The 21534-nt window shown below is 37.0% G+C and overlaps 2 protein-coding genes across 8 annotated transcripts in view; one reads left to right on the top strand and one right to left on the bottom strand.

Moving 5' to 3' along the window:
* Nucleotides 1-19334, top strand: sh3bp1 (SH3-domain binding protein 1). 2 transcript variants are annotated; one of them, XM_029455604.1, is made up of 18 exons: nt 1-240; nt 8226-8268; nt 8445-8549; nt 8633-8709; nt 9659-9770; nt 10238-10314; nt 10503-10590; nt 11630-11698; nt 11781-11871; nt 11972-12108; nt 12903-13014; nt 13439-13520; nt 13602-13682; nt 14330-14443; nt 16171-16268; nt 16518-16689; nt 16984-17273; nt 18498-19334. In XM_029455604.1, the coding sequence occupies exons 1-18, from the start codon at nt 191-193 to the stop codon at nt 18821-18823; spliced, it is 2124 nt and encodes a 707-aa protein (XP_029311464.1). In that variant the 5' UTR covers nt 1-190; the 3' UTR covers nt 18824-19334. The 2 variants fall into 2 exon arrangements, with proteins under 2 accessions (XP_029311464.1, XP_029311465.1); XM_029455605.1 differs by having other exon boundaries at nt 18501-19334.
* Nucleotides 19324-21534, bottom strand: part of cdc42ep1a (CDC42 effector protein (Rho GTPase binding) 1a) — a 13160-nt gene continuing 10949 nt past the window's right edge. For all 6 annotated transcript variants that reach the window (XM_029455610.1, XM_029455608.1, XM_029455609.1 and 3 more), the window contains one exon: nt 19324-20942. In XM_029455610.1, the coding sequence (XP_029311470.1) occupies nt 20251-20942 (692 nt within the window). In that variant the 3' untranslated portion in view covers nt 19324-20250. The remainder of the gene's footprint in view (nt 20943-21534) is intronic.

The following is a 21534-nucleotide window of genomic DNA, read 5'->3' on the forward strand; positions in this document are numbered from 1 at the left end:
TCACTGACTTGTCTTCGATGTGACTTAAGAGCACCGTCCTGAAACCAGCACAGAAACACGCACAGAAACACGGCCGGCGTGCACCCTGCTCCCTGATGCAGTGACCCAGCGGGACGTCTCTGCAGCAGGATCTCTCGTGGGGGTGTGCGGGACAGAGAGCGTCGGGTAGAGAAGCTGCTCAGACTCCAGCATGCTGCGGCAGTCTCTGAGCATCCTGATGCAGTTTGGCTCTGCCACAAAGTAAGAGCTTTAATCTAACATATATGTCTCCTCTGATAAGTGTGGCGTGTGTTGCACATGTATGCAGGACTCCAGGGCTTTTTTTAAGAACCCCAAATAAGTTGCATGTAATTTCTTAGTGTTTTAAAGCGTCGCTGTAACCTTTGAAGAAGATGCAACACAACTGTTACTTGGCGTGAAACACAATGTGCTGTCAAACTGACAGCTGAGTTAGTTTTAATGGACTCTTCTGTCACACTTTGTTTTATCACGCACCCTCTTCCCCTAACTGTCACTTCCTAGTGTGTTAACCTTACGATGGATCATTTCCGTTATAAAAACCTTAAAAGCTCATTTTATTCTCCTTAAATACAGAAAAACAGAGCAAAGCACGTTTATTTATGTACATATACATTTATATACTTATATAAGGCAAAGTGTTTTACAAAAACAACAGTAAAAGCATCCAGACAAAGTGCTAAAGAAACACATTTAATAAGTAAAGCTGCCACAAAGCCAGGGGGAGTTCCTGTGCTTCATAACCTGCCAAATACTGAGCTTTTTAGTTTCACAGCGAGATTCTTGCTTTGAGGAAATGTTGCATTCGACTTTGGTTTCCATGTTCTCGTTTTGCTGCAAACACAGTGTTGTAAAGCTGGAATGCTACAGTTGCTGGTTCCTCTTGAAAGTGTAAGGCTGTTCTGGTTTTGAGGGAAACCTGAAGCTCTGCTAAAGGAATGTGTTGGAGACACACGAAGGCAGTGGTCGTCTATCAGGGGGTACACTTCACACAATACATATAATTCCTTTTTTTTTATTATTGAAATGTCAGTAATCTCATCAAGTAGGTGTCAATTTGTTTTCATGTCCTAAAGAGTTTCTTAAAAACAAAAGACAGTCAGGTTACATAACTTGCTAACACACAACACATGTACCTTGTGTTTAGAGTGCATGGAGAAATTAAAACTCTTCTCCCGATTAAGATTAAGGTAACGTTATTGTTCATCGTTCAGGATATTTTTACCAGGAGCCGAATTATCATCAGATGTCTCCTCCTCACAAAAACAAACGCACCCAGTGAGTAAAAGTTGTAAAAACACTAAATAAAGCAGTTTTTACGTTAAAATCAGTGTTTTCTCTATGGGCTCAGCTTCTAAATCTGAAAAGGTTTTTAAAAATGTGCCGAAAACTGGATAAAAAGTAAATTATTACAGTTTCTATGAACTACAATGCTGACAAATGTGCAAAGGAGGACGACGTGTGCGAGAGACTAAATTAATAACATACGTCTAGTGGTTTTTAGACATATTAATGCAGGAATGTTACATATTATATCTTTAACCATCAGGATCACCAGGATTTAGTTCTTCTCACTTGCCTCTCAGAGCTTCTGTAGTTTGAAAACCTGCGTGAGAGTAAATGAGTGTGAAGAAATCCCACTTCTACGCACTTTCTTGGTAAAAACTTGCATCGCTGCAGGAGTGTGTTGGTGTGTGTGTGTGTGTGTGTGTTTGTGTACCTCTGACGCACTTATTAATATACCTACACAGCGTGCATCTGCAGCAGAGCATCGTGGGCTTCACCACCACCCCACCCAGTTCTCAGTTTGCACCGACGCTATGACTTCTGATGAGACAAACACATATGAACAAAAATAAAAAACACTCAGAGTATTTACATGTCCTGTACATTTAGTATGAATAGAGCAGCTTTCTTTAAGTTCAGTGTCACAATACATTCATGCATTATGTCACGGTTTGGTAAGATAAAGGTAGAAATCAACGGTGGCCTTATCTGAGTTACTATTCTTAGATTTGTATTTATTGTCTCTTTTCTTTACTATATACACATTTATTTTATCTTTGTCAATGTTCCTTTTTATTTTAATATTTCCATCTTTAATACCTGTTTTACATCTGTGAATGTACATGGATATCATTTCAGAATTGTTCGATATGAATATAAATGAGCATTAACACTGAAATATACTGTGTGTTTAATCGTAATTGGCCAATAACACTTCTTTATGTCATTGTGGTCAGGGAGTCATCAGCACCATCAGCAATGATGTCAATTATTTCTTTAGTCCAGAATATTTATATTATTTATTTATTCGTGGGAGTATTGTAAGTGTTTGTGGAAGTGTGTTTTTATTATATTTATATATGAATAACTGCGACCAGAGGAATGTGCAGGAATGTGTGAGGAGGAAATAAATAGTTAAATAAATAATATTACTAATAATGTTGATAAGTAACGTCGATAACTACATAAATAAATAAAATAATAAGGTAAAGATAAATAAGTTAATATATGGTATTAATAATAATGTTGATAAGTAAGTTCAATAACTACAGAAACAAAAAATAAACAAATAAACAAATAAAATTAAAAAAAAAAAAAAAAAAAAAAAAAAAACATAAATAAATAATAGTAAAGTACAAATAAATAAAAAAGAAGTAAATAAATCAATTAATAGTAGGACCCAGCCCTTGTCAACCCCCGAAAATAATAAAAATAATAGAAAAGTAAATGAAAAGACACATAAAAGGAGGAAATGTGTGAATAGTAAGAGGTAGAAAGAGAAACAAAACTTGAAATAACTGTGTGTGTGTGTGTGTGTGTGTGTGTGTGTGTGTGTGTGTGTGTGTGTGTGTGTGTGTGTGTGTGTGTCTGCGGAGGTGTGCGTGAAAAGTGAAAAGACATTCAAATGTACAAACATGTAAAAAAAAATGATAATAAGACGATTTCAATAAAAATACTAATACTAATAATAAAGTAAAATAATTGATCATAATAAGATAAAATAAATAAAAATAATATATATCAATGATAGACAATAATAACAATAATAATAATGACGATTTAAATAAATACATATAAATAATAATCATAATAAGACAATTTAAATCAGAAAATAGTAATGATAATAGGACAATTTAAATTAAAACAAATAATAATGATGGTAATAATACAAATAAAAATAAATCGATCATAAGACAATTTAAATAAAAAATATATATATCAATGATAGACAAAAGTAAAATATACATTTAAATAATGACAATTTGAATAAACACATATAAATAATAATCATAAGAAGACAATTAAAAAAATATAATTCATAAATATAAGAAAAAAACAAAACATTCTTCTTTAAAGATCATCTTTGAAAGTTTCACTTTCCTGATGAAGCATACGACACATCTGCTCACATGCTCTGATGTCATTGTACTCTTACTCTTTTCTGCCCCAAAAGGAAGTCAGAGATAATAAATGTATAAAAAAGGAACAGGCGTTGGGGATTTCTGCTCTTTCTGTTTTTAAACGTCAGGTGTTCACTGGAGGAAATAAGAAACCGTGGAGGTGCTTAAAGAGAGGGTTGGGTTTCCTCCCCGAAAGCTGCAGAGAAGCTTGTTTCACGTCTCTGGTGCATCTCCTTCCCTCCTTTTTTAAACGACTGTGTCGCAGCAGTTTATAGATGGTGTGTGTGTTGCCCCCCCCTCCCCCCCCAGTCAAATCTAAATCAGGGTTCGTGTTTGTATCTCAGACTGTCGAGCGCAACTCATTGTATTGCTCTTCATGCAGGATGTAACATAGAAATAATTCATACTTTCTTTAATAGTTCATTTGCAGTTGAAACTTTTAAAATTTCTATCACTTTGCATATTAATAATTTTGGTTCAAAACATCACTTTTGTTCCTTCTTAACAAACAAAATCAGATCCTGTAAGTCATTAGAAACTTTGTCAAAACAATGAGTTAGTTTCTTAAAATAATTAGAAACTTTCATAATTACTTAGTTTGAGATACTAAGTCATTATTTAGAGATACTAAGTCATTATTTAGAGATATTAAGTTATTATTTAGAGATACTAAGTCATTATTTAGAGATACTAAGTCATTATTTAGAGATACTAAGTCATTATTTAGAGATACTAAGTCGTTATTTAGAGATACTAAGTCATTATTTAGAGATACTAAGTCATTATTTAGAGATACTAAGTCATTATTCTGAGATACTAAGTCATTATTTAGAGATACTAAGTCATTATTTAGAGATACTAAGTCGTTATTTAGAGATACTAAGTCATTATTTAGAGATACTAAGTCATTATTTATAGATACTAAGTCATTATTATGAGATACTAAGTAATTATTTAGAGATACTAAGTCATTATTATGAGATACTAAGTCATTATTTATAGATACTAAGTCATTATTATGAGATACTAAGTCGTTATTTAGAGATACTAAGTCATTATTTAGAGATACTAAGTCGTTATTTAGAGATACTAAGTCATTATTTAGAGATACTAAGTCGTTATTTAGAGATACTAAGTCATTATTTAGAGATACTAAGTCATTATTTAGAGATACTAAGTCGTTATTTAGAGATACTAAGTCATTATTTAGAGATACTAAGTCATTATTATGAGATACTAAGTCATTATTTATAGATACTAAGTCATTATTATGAGATACTAAGTAATTATTTAAAGATACTAAGTCATTATTTAGAGATACTAAGTCATTATTTAGAGATACTAAGTCATTATTTAGAGATACTAAGTCATTATTTAGAGATACTATGTCGTTATTCTGAGATACTATGTCATTATTATGAGATACTAAGTAATTATTTAGAGATACTAAGTCATTATTTAGAGATACTAAGTCATTATTTAGAGATACTAAGTCATTATTTAGAGATACTAAGTCATTATTCTGAGATACTAAGTCATTATTCTGAGATACTATGTCATTATTTAGAGATACTAAGTCATTATTTAGAGATACTAAGTCATTATTTAGAGATACTAAGTAATTATTTAGAGATACTAAGTCATTATTTAGAGATACTAAGTCATTATTCTGAGATACTAAGTCATTATTTAGAGATACTAATCATTATTTAGAGATACTAAGTCATTATTTAGAGATACTAAGTCATTATTTAGAGATACTATGTTATTATTTAGAGATACTAAGTCATTATTTAGAGATACTATGTCATTATTTAGAGATACTAAGTCATTATTCTGAGATACTAAGTCATTATTTAGAGATACTAAGTCATTATTTAGAGATACTAAGTCATTATTTAGAGATACTAAGTCATTATTCTGAGATACTAAGTCATTATTCTGAGATACTAAGTCGTTATTTAGAGATACTAAGTCATTATTTAGAGATACTAAGTCGTTATTTAGAGATACTAAGTCATTATTTAGAGATACTAAGTCGTTATTTAGAGATACTAAGTCATTATTTAGAGATACTAAGTCATTATTTAGAGATACTAAGTCGTTATTTAGAGATACTAAGTCATTATTCTGAGATACTAAGTCATTATTCTGAGATACTAAGTCATTATTTAGAGATACTAAGTCATTATTTAGAGATACTAAGTCGTTATTTAGAGATACTAAGTCATTATTTAGAGATACTAAGTCATTATTTAGAGATACTAAGTCATTATTTAGAGATACTAAGTCATTATTCTGAGATACTAAGTCATTATTCTGAGATACTATGTCATTATTTAGAGATACTAAGTCATTATTTAGAGATACTAAGTCATTATTTAGAGATACTAAGTCATTATTTAGAGATACTAAGTCATTATTCTGAGATACTAAGTCATTATTTAGAGATACTAAGTCATTATTTAGAGATACTAAGTCATTATTTAGAGATACTATGTTATTATTTAGAGATACTAAGTCATTATTTAGAGATACTATGTCATTATTTAGAGATACTAAGTCATTATTTAGAGATACTATGTCATTATTTAGAGATACTAAGTCATTATTCTGAGATACTAAGTCATTATTTAGAGATACTAAGTCATTATTTAGAGATACTAAGTCATTATTTAGAGATACTAAGTCATTATTCTGAGATACTAAGTCATTATTCTGAGATACTAAGTCGTTATTTAGAGATACTAAGTCATTATTCTGAGATACTAAGTCATTATTCTGAGATACTAAGTCATTATTTAGAGATACTAAGTCATTATTTAGAGATACTAAGTCGTTATTTAGAGATACTAAGTCATTATTCTGAGATACTAAGTCATTATTTAGAGATACTAAGTCATTATTCTGAGATATTAAGTCATTATTTAGAGATACTAAGTCATTATTTAGAGATACTAAGTCATTATTTAGAGATACTAAGTCGTTATTTAGAGATACTAAGTCATTATTTAGAGATACTAAGTCATTATTTAGAGATATTAAGTCATTATTGTGAGATACTAAGTCATTATTCTGAGATACTAAGTCATTATTTAGAGATACTAAGTCATTATTTAGAGATACTAAGTCATTATTTAGAGATACTAAGTCGTTATTTAGAGATACTAAGTCGTTATTTAGAGATACTAAGTCATTATTTAGAGATACTAAGTCATTATTCTGAGATACTAAGTCATTATTTAGAGATACTAAGTCATTATTCTGAGATACTAAGTCATTATTCTGAGATACTAAGTCATTATTTAGAGATACTAAGTCATTATTCTGAGATACTAAGTCATTATTTAGAGATACTAAGTCATTATTTAGAGATACTAAGTCATTATTCTGAGATACTAAGTCATTATTTAGAGACACTAAGTCATTATTCTGAGATACTAAGTCATTATTTAGAGATACTAAGTCATTATTCTGAGATACTAAGTCATTATTTAGAGACACTAAGTCATTATTTAGAGATACTAAGTCATTATTTAGAGATACTATGTTATTATTTAGAGATACTAAGTCATTATTTAGAGATACTAAGTCATTATTTAGAGATACTAAGTCATTATTTAGAGATACTAAGTCATTATTCTGAGATACTAAGTCATTATTCTGAGATACTAAGTCGTTATTTAGAGATACTAAGTCATTATTTAGAGATACTAAGTCGTTATTTAGAGATACTAAGTCATTATTCTGAGATACTAAGTCATTATTTAGAGATACTAAGTCGTTATTTAGAGATACTAAGTCATTATTTAGAGATACTAAGTCGTTATTTAGAGATACTAAGTCATTATTTAGAGATACTAAGTCGTTATTTAGAGATACTAAGTCATTATTCTGAGATACTAAGTCATTATTCTGAGATACTAAGTCATTATTTAGAGATACTAAGTCATTATTTAGAGATACTAAGTCGTTATTTAGAGATACTAAGTCATTATTCTGAGATACTAAGTCATTATTTAGAGATACTAAGTCATTATTCTGAGATATTAAGTCATTATTTAGAGATACTAAGTCATTATTTAGAGATACTAAGTCATTATTTAGAGATACTAAGTCGTTATTTAGAGATACTAAGTCATTATTTAGAGATACTAAGTCATTATTTAGAGATATTAAGTCATTATTGTGAGATACTAAGTCATTATTCTGAGATACTAAGTCATTATTTAGAGATACTAAGTCATTATTTAGAGATACTAAGTCATTATTTAGAGATACTAAGTCGTTATTTAGAGATACTAAGTCGTTATTTAGAGATACTAAGTCATTATTTAGAGATACTAAGTCATTATTCTGAGATACTAAGTCATTATTTAGAGATACTAAGTCATTATTCTGAGATACTAAGTCATTATTTAGAGATACTAAGTCATTATTCTGAGATACTAAGTCATTATTTAGAGATACTAAGTCATTATTTAGAGATACTAAGTCATTATTCTGAGATACTAAGTCATTATTTAGAGATACTAAGTCATTATTCTGAGATACTAAGTCATTATTTAGAGATACTAAGTCATTATTCTGAGATACTAAGTCATTATTTAGAGACACTAAGTCATTATTCTGAGATACTAAGTCATTATTTAGAGATACTAAGTCATTATTCTGAGATACTAAGTCATTATTTAGAGACACTAAGTCATTATTCTGAGATACTAAGTCATTGTAAGGACTCAAAGCGTTGTTCACTTGTATGTATTTATATATTCACTAACCAACACAACACTTCTGCAGGTCACAAGATGCCACTGAACTTCTACACGAGGACCTGGTTACGGTGAGAAAATTCTGCTTCATCCCAACAGTTTATAATTCTGCTATGAATGTCTAACTATTAACAAATGATTGCCTTACAATGTATTTTGTTTAACTGTAATTAAAATAAGACACTATAAAAGGGACAGATCACGTTGTGTCAGCACTAAGCGTGGCTGTATGTGTGTTTCTCTGAAGGTGGAGCAGCGGGTGGAACCGGCCAAGAAGGCATGTCAGGTCCTTCACAAGAAGCTGCAGGGCTGCATGCACAGCCAGACGGGCCTGGAGGCGGAGAAACGAATGGTACTAAAGCTGTTGCATCGACGAGGAAAAGCTCCGACCAACGTTTGATTGGTTACTGAAGGTTTCTGCTTCTGTGTCCACAGAAAAAGCTTCCTCTGATGCTGCTGTCCGTCAGCATGGCAGAGAGCCTCAAAGACTTTGATGCACAGTCCTCTATCAGGTGACTTACATCAGTGTGTTGGTGCATTCAAAAGCACAGTAAGAGAAATTAAAATGGAAAAAATAAGAGCAAATATTGGAAAGAAAATCCCATTATAAAAGAAAAATTACAAAATTGTGTACAAGAAAAAGAAATATACTAAAAAGAAAATCAATAAAATAATTGTACAGTATATCTGAATTGAAGAGGTTTTTAAATTAGTGTAAAATAAAAGTAAGAGGATCCAGCTCTGATAAAGTAGCTGCAGGTGAGTTACGTGTCACTTTCTCTATATAATGATGTCAATTATTTCTTTAGTCCAGAATATTTATATTATTTATTTATTCGTGGGAGTATTGTAAGTGTTTGTGGAAGTGTGTTTTTATTATATTTATATATGAATAACTGCGACCAGAGGAATGTGCAGGAATGTGTGAGGAGGAAATAAATAGTTAAATAAATAATATTACTAATAATGTTGATAAGTAACGTCGATAACTACATAAATAAATAAAATAATAAGGTAAAGATAAATAAGTTAATATATGGTATTAATAATAATGTTGATAAGTAAGTTCAATAACTACATAAACAAAAAATAAACAAATAAATAAATTTAAACATTTTTAAATAAAAAAAAATAAAAAAATAATAAAAAATAATAATAATAATAATAATAATAGTAAAGTACAAATAAATAAAAAAGAAGTAAATAAATCAATTAATAGTAGGACCCAGCCCTTGTCAACCCCCCGAAAATAATAAAAATAATAGAAAAGTAAATGAAAAGACACATAAAAGGAGGAAATGTGTGAATAGTAAGAGGTAGAAAGAGAAACAAAACTTGAAATAACTGTGTGTGTGTGTATGTGTGTGTGTGTGTGTGTGTGTGTGTGTGTGTGTGTGTGTGTGTGTGTGTGTGTGTGTGTGTGTGTGTGTGTGTGTGTGTGTGTGTGTGTGTGTGTGTCAGGAGGGTGTTGGAGATGTGCTGCTTCATGGAGAAGATGCTGGCCAGCATGCTGGCAGACTTTGAGATGAAGGTGGAGAAGGAGGTTCTGGAGCCGCTCAACAAGCTCAGCGAGGTGAGACTCACACAGCTGTCAAACTGAAATATTATAATATTACTAATTATGAGCCAGAGTTCGCACGTGCAGAACTGACCACAGCTGCTCCACATCTGTAAATACATACTGAACATAGAGGTGCAATAAACCATCTTTGGACTCTAGTCATGTTGTACATGAAAGGGGAACATAAAGAAAAGTCCTCAGTCAAGCACTGTTTATGTTCAGTGTTTTATGTTACTGACATTGACATTTAAATAAAGTTTTATGTAGTTTAATAGTTTTGTATTGGATTGCATTGTGTTGCAGTATTCATCTAGAAGAGATTATTATGCACATGTCTTATTGTTCATCTATGTTAAGGTATGTTTTCTGAATAAATGCATGGACAGCTGTAGCTGAACAGCAAAATATAAAGAAATTATATTGAATTTCTCTTGAACCAATTAAAATAGCTCCCCCATTACTTTGTTGTGTTCTTCCAGGATGATTTACCAGAGATCCTCAAGAACAAAAAGCAGTTTGCAAAACTCACTACAGACTGGAACAACGCAAGAACCAGGCGAGTTACACTACAGGGCGACGTGAGTCACAGTTTATCCACCGACATAGAAGTTAACACACATTTTAACTGTTTTCTGTGTGTGTGTGTGTGTGTGTGTGTGTGTGTGTGTGTGTGTGTGTGTGTGTGTGTGTGTGTCTGTGTGTGTTTGTGTGTGTGTTTGTGTGTGTCTGTGTGTGTATTTTCAGGAGCCAAGCCAGCACTGGTCCCCAGGCAAAGCAGGATGGGCTCAGGGAGGAAGTGGAAGAAGCTTGGAGGAGGTTGGAGAACATCAAGGTGCCAATGTTTTATTCTTACATCACGTGGTTTAAGTTAGCGTTCAACAGCCAGAACATTTATTTCAAGGCGAGACGTTACAGACAAAGATTTTATATTTTGTGGAAAGAAAAACATCCAAAATCCACATCCAGAGTTTATTTCACTAACTTTGTGTGTTTGTGTGTCATTACATAACGCCTCATGTACATATTAAACACTGTTCACCTGTAGTGTTTACAACATGTATGACCCTGTTCACCTGTAGTGTGTACAACATGTATGACTCTGTTCACCTGTAGTATGTACAACATGTATGACTCTGTTCACCTGTTGTGTGTACAACATGTATGACTCTGTTCACCTGTAGTATGTACAACATGTATGACTCTGTTCACCTGTAGTGTGTACAACATGTATGACTCTGTTCACCTGTAGTGTGTACAACATGTATGACTCTGTTCACCTGTAGTGTGTACAACATGTATGACTCTGTTCACCTGTAGTGTGTACAACATGTATGACTCTGTTCACCTGTAGTGTGTACAACATGTATGACTCTGTTCACCTGTAGTGTGTACAACATGTATGACCCTGTTCACCTGTAGTGTGTACAACATGTATGACTCTGTTCACCTGTAGTGTGTACAACATGTATGACTCTGTTCACCTGTAGTGTGTACAACATGTATGACTCTGTTCACCTGTAGTATGTACAACATGTATGACCCTGTTCACCTGTAGTGTGTACAACATGTATGACCCTGTTCACCTGTAGTGTGTACAACATGTATGACTCTGTTCACCTGTAGTGTGTACAACATGTATGACCCTGTACACTCACTACATGCAGGAGATGCACTAAGTTCTGTGTGTTGACAGGATTTAGTGATTTATGGAGTGATACAAAGACAGATCTAAAAGTCCCTCTGTAAAAACCTTTAACTCTAATATGTCAACAAAATGAATCACATAACATGTCAGATAACTTGTAATACAAAAAGTAAATAAGTATTCAACAGGAGAAGTTTCACGGTGATATATGTCTCTGTCTCTGTAGGACCAGTACTCTGCAGATCTGTATCACTTTGCAACTAAAGAAGACGACTACGCTAACTATTTCATCCGTGTGAGTTGCAGTTGTGATCTGTTCTTTTGTCTCTTCTAAACGTGCAGACAAAAATAACCTCTCTCTGTTTCTCCAACTGCAGCTTCTGGAGCTGCAAGCAGATTACCACAAACATTCCCACGAGTTCCTGGACAGAAACATCATTGAGCTCAAAGAGAATCACAATCATAAAGGTGAAGTTAGTTTGCAACACTTTATCTGCTGCGCTGTGAGTACATCGCATTATTTCTACGTGTGTTTTTATTTCCTCTTTGTCCTTATCTGATTCTGCAGGGCCGCCGCTAAACCTCTCGAACCAGAAGGTCTACGGGGAGCCTCTGCTCTCTCATCTGTCTCAAAGCGACAGAGAAATAGCTGCACCCATCGAGGAGTGTATTTACATGCTGCTGAGGACGGGCATGAGTGAGGAGGTAGGACTCACGGGATGGGATTGATAAGCATATTAATTCTGCTGCACAGCAACTTTAACTTTTAGTTTTAGTTCCTCACAAAGCTCTGCAGCCTCCCAGCATGCAGCTGGACTCAGACATGGGTACTGCTGGATGTTGGCGACTTATTCCCTTCAGAAATATGTAGATTTATTTTCTCTTTAACACGGTAAACAGATTTCCAGCCTGTTGATGGGCCTTAAACTTCCCTAAACACAACTTTAAGGCCATGGCACTGAGCATTTGGCACGTAGATACACATCCGCTTATAAAAGGGATCAAACATTATCATCACATTTTTATAGAGTTTACGAGGGAAGTAATCGCTCCAGAGTTTGGTCTACTAGCTACTGTAGGTGCTGAAGAAGGAAATAAGAAGAGGAAGAAGATGTTATTATTCCAGCAAGAGGAAATAAAACATTTTTACACTGCTGTTGTATATACATAGTATTTAACACTGTTCCCTGCAGGGGATGAGGGGAGTAGCACTACAACATACCCAGTGGGGAAAAGAATCAAGAGAAACTACAATATAAGCAAAAATAAGGACATTTATTACGACCGCAGCTCTCCTCTGTCTTTTATCTCCAAACCTGAGGAGGGGTTGAGGTACCTGAGGGGGGCGTTACCTGTAGGGACACAATCAGACACACCTTTGTCTGTAGTCATGTGTTATATAATCAGAGGAGGGAGATGTAGCATCAGGAATATGGAGGATGTCCAGATTTTTCCAAATCTTTTGCAAGTCTCTCTTTCTCTCCATCTTTGTCCCTCAGGGACTATTTCGTCTGGCGGCGGCAGCCTCGGTGGTGAAGAGGCTGAAGACTTGTTTGGATCAAGAAGCGGTCGACCACAGCGAGTTCAGCATGGACCCTCATGCCGTGGCCGGTAAGGACGTGTCCCACTTCTACTTCCTCAGATTTCCTCTTAGTGGAGTTTGAGTTTCTGTTGCAAACTTTCTTCCTCGTCTGTTCAGCCGACGGGACTTTCACGCCTCATCTTAACGGACCAGTTCCTCTTCTGTTTACTCCAAACACAACTGCAGCTTAAACTAAATAAAACACTGGAAATAATAAATCACTTCCTGTGTGTGCCAGAGAATCTTTAGAACTTTTTTCATGAGTTGAGTAGATCAGAAATCAATACTTTCACCAAACAGTGAGAGAAAACAATATAATGACAATATATATATATATATATATATATATATATATATATATATATATATTATGGGTTTATTATTATATAACACAAACATGTGTTGTAGTTAAGTTAGCATGACTCGTTTGTGATTCATCTCTGAATGTGACAGGGGCTTTGAAGTCGTACCTGAGAGAACTTCCTGAACCTCTTCTGACCTTTGAACTCTACAATGACTGGTTCAAAGCCGCAGGGTGAGTTTTATATCTCCACTACTTTCTTATTTCTGCTGTGGTTTCAAGTCGGTTCCTTGAGTTTGCTCTCTTTCCTCACAGGGAGAAAGACCTGACGGAGAAGCTGGAGCAGTTCAGAGATCTACTGAAGAAACTGCCGCCTGACAACTACAACAACCTCAGGTGTGTACCTGAACGTAAAGCATCGTGAGCGAAGTGGCTTCATGATGTCAACATCAGCATGTTAGCATACAGACGTTAGCATTTAGCTCAAAGCTACACTGTTCCTGAGTCTGCAGGCTGTGGACTCTAAGGCCTTTACACACCAACTTTAGATAACTGGTTAACTAGTGAGTTGAATCCATGTTTGACTAGTTAACACGTCTCACTAGTTAACTAGTCAGACTTTCAGTGTTCAGTTTGGTCCAGACGGCCTCTTGTGCGCCAGACTAATGTGGACTTTGGTGCTACTGGTCCCGGTGTCACTAGTAAGACTTATGTTGCTGATAAAGACAAGTTACAGTTTTTGTTCAACTAGTAAAACAAAATACTCAACTTGTACAAACTAATGTCCAACGAGTGCCAACAAAGAGCCAACTATTGGCGGAAACTGCCGTCTGATATCAAGGAATAAATGCTAAAACGGCCGTGACAAATAAACGACACAGAAATGCAGAATTCTCGTTTTTATTCATAACTGCTGCAAACTTATTTTTTTCTCACATGACAGCATTAATAAAGTTTCATCCTATGCACCACATGGCACCATACCTGTTTCCTGTCACACTGTTTAACCCGCTGATGGTTTCTTTCCTCTTTCTTCCTGTCAGGTACTTGGTCCAGTTCTTGTCTCTGCTGTCTGAGCAGCAGGATGTAAACAAAATGACAGCTACTAACATCGCCATCGTCCTGGGACCCAACCTGCTCTGGCCACTAGCTGAAGGGTGCGTAGTGACTTATTATAATACTCCATTCACATGTCACCTCTTCCTCTTTCGATATAACTGTGTCCCAATATGAAAGGACGACCACTTGTGACGTGTTTCATCAACCGTAGCATCCTGTTAAAACCCCCTGGAGTTTAAGCCATTTCTTTTTTGGTCTCTTTGTGTAATAATGCAACACTTTAATGCACGATCAAAGGTACATGCATCATTTCCTTTCAGGACAAACTAGGAGGTCAGAATATGTATGCTGCAGTGATGTCACATGCATGTATGAATAGTTGTATATAAAGACAAGGAAAATTGAGTCTCACAGAAATGTATTGACACCACGCAGAGAAAATAAGTTCAACATTCCCAAGTCTTGGGAATCAGGAGGGAAACATACTAAAATTCTGATCGACACACATCAAAGAAGTCCAGCTGTTTTTCCATCAAAAGCTTAGCTGTGCCAAGCATCAAAGCAGTTCCTGTCTGCAATGAGACTCTTTGCACTTCCCGGGGGTAGATCGATTCACCTGCCTGGTCGCCCTGCAGTGAACGCAGCTCTTGCGTCCATATGAGGCCGTCCATATGAGGCCCTCCTGGTTGTGAAGTGTGCCTTAGCAGGAGGGACATCAACAGTGAAACCTGGGCTGTGAGCTCCTGCAGGAAGGTCCTGTGGGTCCATTATCTCTATAGGTGCCACATGCCCAGATATTCAGGTTCAACAGATCCCTGAAGAGTTTGGTAGAAGTAGAAGTTATCCAGATGTAGATGAAAGCCAGTGCTCAGGTATGATGTATTTATCAGGGACATGACAGAGTCTATGCAAGTCCAACGCCTGAGGCAAACTGTGACTTCCCAGTGTACACAGGAGCGTACCAGTGCGATGCTAACTTCCCCGTCAGCCTATATAAAGACGTCATCCCTGCAGCTTTATTATCTCCTGATTTGTCCGTCTGAAAAATACCATTTAGTGTCAGAGTGTTTGGAAGATATGTAGCTTGTGAAAAATAGGTCCAATATTTATTTTGGTGTCTTTGGGGAGAAAGAATCGGTCGTGTTCACGTCTCCCATTAGAGTTATAGACTCCTAAAGGGGTGCGGCCATGTGAAACCCACGTGACACAGATGCAGGAAATTGACTCTCAGTGCGGCGTCTCTCAAGAGCACAACGACTTCAGATCAGTGAGCTGCACATGCAACTGTTTGATTTATTTTTGGATGGCGCCCTCTGGTGTTGGAGATATAAACAGTGTGACATGATGCCCGCTCTCCCCTATAGCCCAATAGCACAAATATTACACTGCAGAGTTACTTCTGATGTTAATACCTGTTTGCATCTCAAGCAGACAAACTGAATAACGAGTATGTGTTGCTCAGTACGCTCCTTGTACACACTGGGTTTCTATGTATTTCTACGGTGTGCAAACAGCACAGATCTCCAAGACACGAGGATGGGTGTGTGTCATCTTATTCCTTTGACTCCAAACCAACATTTTGCATCGATATGGCATCCAAATAAGAAACCTTAAGAAAGAAACAAATGTTTTTGACAAATATTTGATGAACCAATGACCAATGCAGGAAGTGCATGTTTGGCGGCAGAAATGCTCTCCATGGTTAAACCTCAATAGGCCGTGTTTTCTCAAAATAACTTGTGATTTAAATGTGGTGTATTTTTCTAACCGTGAAGTGTCGCCATATTCTGCGGTCTGAACGTGTCTTTTCTCTCTGCCTCTTTAGGGAAGCTGCTCTGTTTGACATGGCGTCCGCTTCTTCAGTCCAAGTGGTGACGATCATCGAACCTCTGATTAAGTACAGCTCCAGCCTCTTCCCCGAAGGTATGCAAACACTGACGTACGCTCTTTATGTGACACCAGCGCTCAGTCTTTTAAAGCGTTATTATGTTTTATTACAACTTGGATTTAAACATTGTTCTTTTCAAATTCCTCACTGAGAACTAAGAAACAGTAACAACTCCTGGAAGTACAGCAAGTCAGACTTGAACCAGGAAGTCTGTCTGTAATCTCTGATAAATATCTACAGTTTACAGCGCTCCTAAATTAAAATGTTTGTTTTGTTTTGGGCAGCTGTATCTTTTGAGATCCCAGACCTTCCCGAGGTCCCGGATGTGTCCCTGCCAGTTCCTGTTGCCCAGTCTCTGATCTCCGATAAGGAGAAACTGAGGAGAACCGTCTCCTCGTCTTCATCCACAGCCTCCTCGTGCTCCTCGCATCACCTGTCTCTCTCAAAGGCAAAAAGGTACCGCTCTGTGAGGACAGACTTCATAACACACCTTGGATTATGACAAACGGCTCTGGATTTGCACCGAGTGGCATCCTGCGGGTCTGAAGTGCCTTAATCTTGCATTTATTCTAACGGCCAGCAGGGGGCGACTCCACTGGTTGAACAAGAAGTCAGATTGTATAGAAGTCTATGAGAAAATGACTCTACTTCTTCATCCTTTATCACCTCAGTAAACCTTTTCCTAATGAGTTTATGGTTTCAATTCCATTCCAGTATTTTCATGAACATTTGTCCATTTCTCTCCATCAGCACAGCCTCTCAGGACAGTGGTGGCTTCCTCCTGGTGAAATCTGGCTCTGTGAGTCGCGGTGGCACCTCCACATGGGCTAGCCCTGTCACCGAGACGGCTGCACCAACCCCCTCCCTCGACGCCAGCCCTGTCGTCGCCTCCAACACCTCCGCTGCCTGTAGCTCGACACCAGGTCAGCTCAGGAGTCCCACCCAGAAGCAGTGTGCGGATCAAAGCCAGCTGGAGCCAATTCTGGAGGCTCCCCCAGAGTCTCCAAGAGCTTTCGTGAAGATCACCTCACCGTATAAACGTGAGTCCAATGTGGCTGCCCAAACCTCCGATGTTGACGTGTCCATGAACACAAAGCTCTGCAGTATTTTAGCGTTTCACTTTCGTTACTGTTGGGTTCTTGCAAAAGAGACATATTTGTAAAAGAATTGGTCAAAATTGAAGCAGCAGAAGATGAGATATCACAACTTTTCTTACTAGTTAGGGTCCTGCATTTCCCATAATGCAACTCTTTTGGTACACCTAGGCTCTTAAAGAATTGCGTTCCCGTACAACAAAACTGCATCGTCAATTACGTTCTCATTACGTTTGTTTTTGACGTATTACAAATACGTTTCTGATCAGTCCACTAAAACTAAACACTCGACTTTCACCCAGAAGTGTGAAACCAGAAGTCAACATTGACTTATTTTAATTTACGTCCGTAATTTAAATGGCGTAATAAACGATGATCTTTCTTTCTTAACCTAACAACAAAGTCGTTTTTTTTGTTGCATTTTTGTGTTTTCTTAATTGGTGCAGTGCCCTTTAAGTGGCCCAAAACATATTTTCCTCCAGAAGCAACAGCTGTTGTTTGTGTGCCCTCAGCTCGAGCACGTCTCATAATTTATGAGTCTTTCTATTGTGTAATGTCCTGCACAGATTCTTTACTTTAACCCTTTTTCCTCTCGCTAAGTTGAAGCGGAGGCTTGTTAGGTCAAGCTGACAGAGAGAAAATAAATCTACTGCTCTTGTTGTAACAACCAGGAAGTACACAGGAAACAGGAAGTCTCAGACCACCGACCAAAACATAAACCTCTGGGGTCGTGCGTCATCTCTCACATTGTTTTAACCGCCTCACTCACAGGTAGAAAGACTTTCCCTTTTTATAAGTCTTCACTTCCTGATGTGTTTGTCTGACTACTAGATTCCCATCCTCCAAATTTAAGTACAGCTTGTTTTTCTAACCAGTTAGAATTTAAATGCAGCAGTCAGAGAAATGTTACTCCCTTCCTTGAACTTGAACGCAGCATAGCGGTTGCTTTAACACTGATAAACATCTAAAACTAGCAAAAGAGATCCACGCTGACATTTTATTTATTTTGATTTCTATGTCAAATAGGCAGCATTTAATATTTGCACGTTGTTTTATCACATTTGTCTTTAAAAAAATTTTTTTTATTAATTTGTAATTTTACGGGTGCATCTTCCTCCTCGCTTTCAGGTGACATCCTTATAATCTCACTGTCTTCCTTTTCTCATCCAGCAGCAAAAAGATCTTTCAACCAGACTAAACCCATCCAGGCGAACGAGCAGTTGACAGTTCAGTTCCCTAAACCCAGACCCCCGGCACCTCTCAAACTTCAGCCCCTTCCTCGCTGCACCACGGCCCCGGCTGCTGCGGACACAAGCACCCAGCCGACGCCCGCACCACCGCCGACGCCCGCACCACCGCCGACGCCCGCACCCCGAGCTCAGTCGGTAAACCTAAAAAAGCCCCCTGTGAAAAAGCCTGGAGTCAAAGTCCCAAACTGCCCTCCACCACTTCCTCCTCCATCACAGGCAAAAGAGGTTCCTTCTTTACTTCAGTGAGCAGAATTACGCATGTGCCGTCCATTAGACGTGGAGTTTCTTGTTGTAGTTCTTTAAAGAGTAACTTAAAATCTTGTCTAAGTTACTATTTAAACATGAAATGTTTAAGATGTTCATTCTGTGTTGTTCAATATCTTCCTTCAACTGTGCAGCTTTTTTTTATTTTTGCAACCAGCTTCATTTATTTATTCTTCAGTTCCTGATTTCCTACGTTTCCCAGAATGCAAAGTAATCCCGAGTCTTTCTGGTCAAAAATAATAGCTACACATTAAATGAGCCAAAGCAGATTGCCAGCTGCTGGTTTTAAGGGTTGGATTTTTCCATAAATATATAAAATTATAGTATTCATGTGAGCTAATTAAGTACGGAAAAAAACAAATGTGAACTTTGAGGACGAACTGAAGTTTAATGTAAATAACAAACTTTCTTTTGAGTAGAATATTCCTTTCAATCAATCTTAAATGTTGTACCTAAACTATGTAAATAAATGCATATTCAACCTAATTAAAAACATCTTTATTGTCATTTTATATCATCATAATATATCATTGGTACTGACTGCAGCATATGGATGTGGATTGCACTAAGTACTGCAGGTGCTCATACTGTAAGTACATATTTATAGGAGGTCAGTTAATATCTTCATGTACAGTTGTATAAAAGGACATTTAAATGGCAATTCTTCTTTAAAAAGCAATGCAGGAGTCGGACTTCATAATAATAAAAGGTGCACGGAGTCTCTATATAGAAGGTCTGCAGCATAACATGAGCAATTATATGGTTCAGCTTTAGTTGCAACTTGCAAACATCAGTATTACTTGTCATATTCCCTCAGTCCATGTTTATCTAATGAAGCCTGAGAACCCAGATTTCTCTTCCCTTTTTGTTTCCCGGTCGTGTTTTCCTGAGTGAAAGGAGTTGACAGGAGATTGTAGTGAGGCCCAAAGGTTGTAATAAGATTAAATCTACTTTTCTAATCCCCACTTCCTCTCTCATTAGTGACCGGGGACTCGCACGGAGAATCTCTCCCCCCTCGTATATGTGAGGAAGTGTGAAAAATATAATGACAGGCTTAGTAACTTCTACATTGTGTAATGCTGGTTTCCTTTGAGGCGATCTTAACTTCATTCTGTGGCACATCCTCGTGTTCCACGCCTGTTCAGTCCTTTTTAAGTCTTTTGGATAAAAAGCCTTCTCCCTCTGAGTGCTGGGCTCGGAAACGTCTTTCACTCCTTTCTAGATACATTCAGCAACATCCAAACTGTACATCCTGGAAGCATGATTGTATAAAAGTAAAGGATCCAATAATAAGGATACTGGAGCTTTCATGTCATCCTGTCAAGAGTCTTTTTTAGAAGATTTGATTGGAATTACACAAAAATCATACATTAAACAGTTTCTTAGTGTCAAAAACGTCTCCGACTTGCTCAGACTTTGATTTCATCCTCATCGTCCATGTAATTGTAGGACATTTTGTTCTTGGGCTGGCTGATGATCATCTCTGACTCTGCAACCTCCACCCTGCTCTGTCCCTTTAAGTGGCTGACGCCATAGTGGCGTGCGAGTACATCTGTCGCACTCTGGAAGCGCTCACTCTCCATCCCCATCCTCACTCGTTCAGGAGACCCCATCACCACATCGGGTACTTTAACTCTGTTCGCCTCCATCCCTTCGTCCTCCTCCCACTCGGCCCCATGCGGGCTCTTCCTGCCCCCGCAGTCCTCCCTCAGCAGGGAGTCCACGTATGAGATAGTCGCCGAGTCCATCTCTGAGCCCTCGTTGGTCAGCCCGCACGCTGACCCCGCCTCCTCTCCCTCCCAGGCGTGGCCGTGCTCCTCCGTGTGGCCGTCGATCAGGCCGAACACCTCGCTCATGAGGGACGGGCCGAGGTCGAAGGTGAAGGTGTCCAGCGAGGTGAGGGAGTCAGAATATGAGGTGAAGGTGGGTCTGGGGTCAGAGGTCACAATGGAGGCGGAGCAGGTGGATAAGATGGCGTCGGTGGGGTCAGTCAGAGAGCCGCGGTGGATGTTAGGGGAGCAGGAAGTGGGGAGGGAGATGGAGGGCTGCTGGCGCTCAGAGCGGGACAGACGAGGCAGAGTGACGAAACCAGACTCCAGACCTGCGGAGAGGACGGATATCAACACGTGAAAAACAGTCGTAGGTATTTTGTCTATGTGGCAAAAATACCTGTATGTTCAGCTTACGTACAGAAGCACTGAGAGGCAAGTGACCTTTTATAAATCTAAAGTGTTTCTGTTCATGACTTAAAAACTGGTGAAAATAAAGATTTCGCCAAGATATCTTTTTAAGTTCCTTAAAAAAAAAAAAAGGTTTTGCCAGGATAATCACAAGGTACATATAATAATAATAATAATAATAATAATAATAATAATAATAATAATAATAATAATAATAATAATAATAATAATAATAATAATAATAATAATAATAATAATATAAAATTCATTTCTATGTGCATGGAGATAATTTAAACTCACCTGGAAGAAAACTTAAATGCTTTTAGTCTTATTTAAAACATGGGGTAGTGCTGCACTTCAGCCTCTTGTGGCCAAAGTAAGTATTACAACAACAAACACTTTTCACCTGTTTTCACGGACGTAAGAAGTACCAGCAAAAGTGACGTTTTATTTCACCTTGCAAAACCTTTATCCTCACATTTCACAGATTAAAAAAAACACTTTATATCAGAC

The sequence above is a fragment of the Cottoperca gobio genome, chromosome 19, assembly GCF_900634415.1.
Source record: "Cottoperca gobio chromosome 19, fCotGob3.1, whole genome shotgun sequence".
In the NCBI taxonomy this organism is placed as follows: domain Eukaryota; kingdom Metazoa; phylum Chordata; class Actinopteri; order Perciformes; family Bovichtidae; genus Cottoperca; species Cottoperca gobio.

Bases quoted from the DNA above. Each gene is read 5' to 3' on its own strand.
- sh3bp1 (XM_029455604.1), top strand. From the start codon at position 191: ATGCTGCGGCAGTCTCTGAGCATCCTGATGCAGTTTGGCTCTGCCACA. The intron at 8,550-8,632 runs GTACTAAAGCTG...CTGTGTCCACAG, and splicing joins TGGAGGCGGAGAAACGAATG to AAAAAGCTTCCTCTGATGCT. The intron at 12,109-12,902 runs GTAGGACTCACG...TTTGTCCCTCAG, and splicing joins GGACGGGCATGAGTGAGGAG to GGACTATTTCGTCTGGCGGC.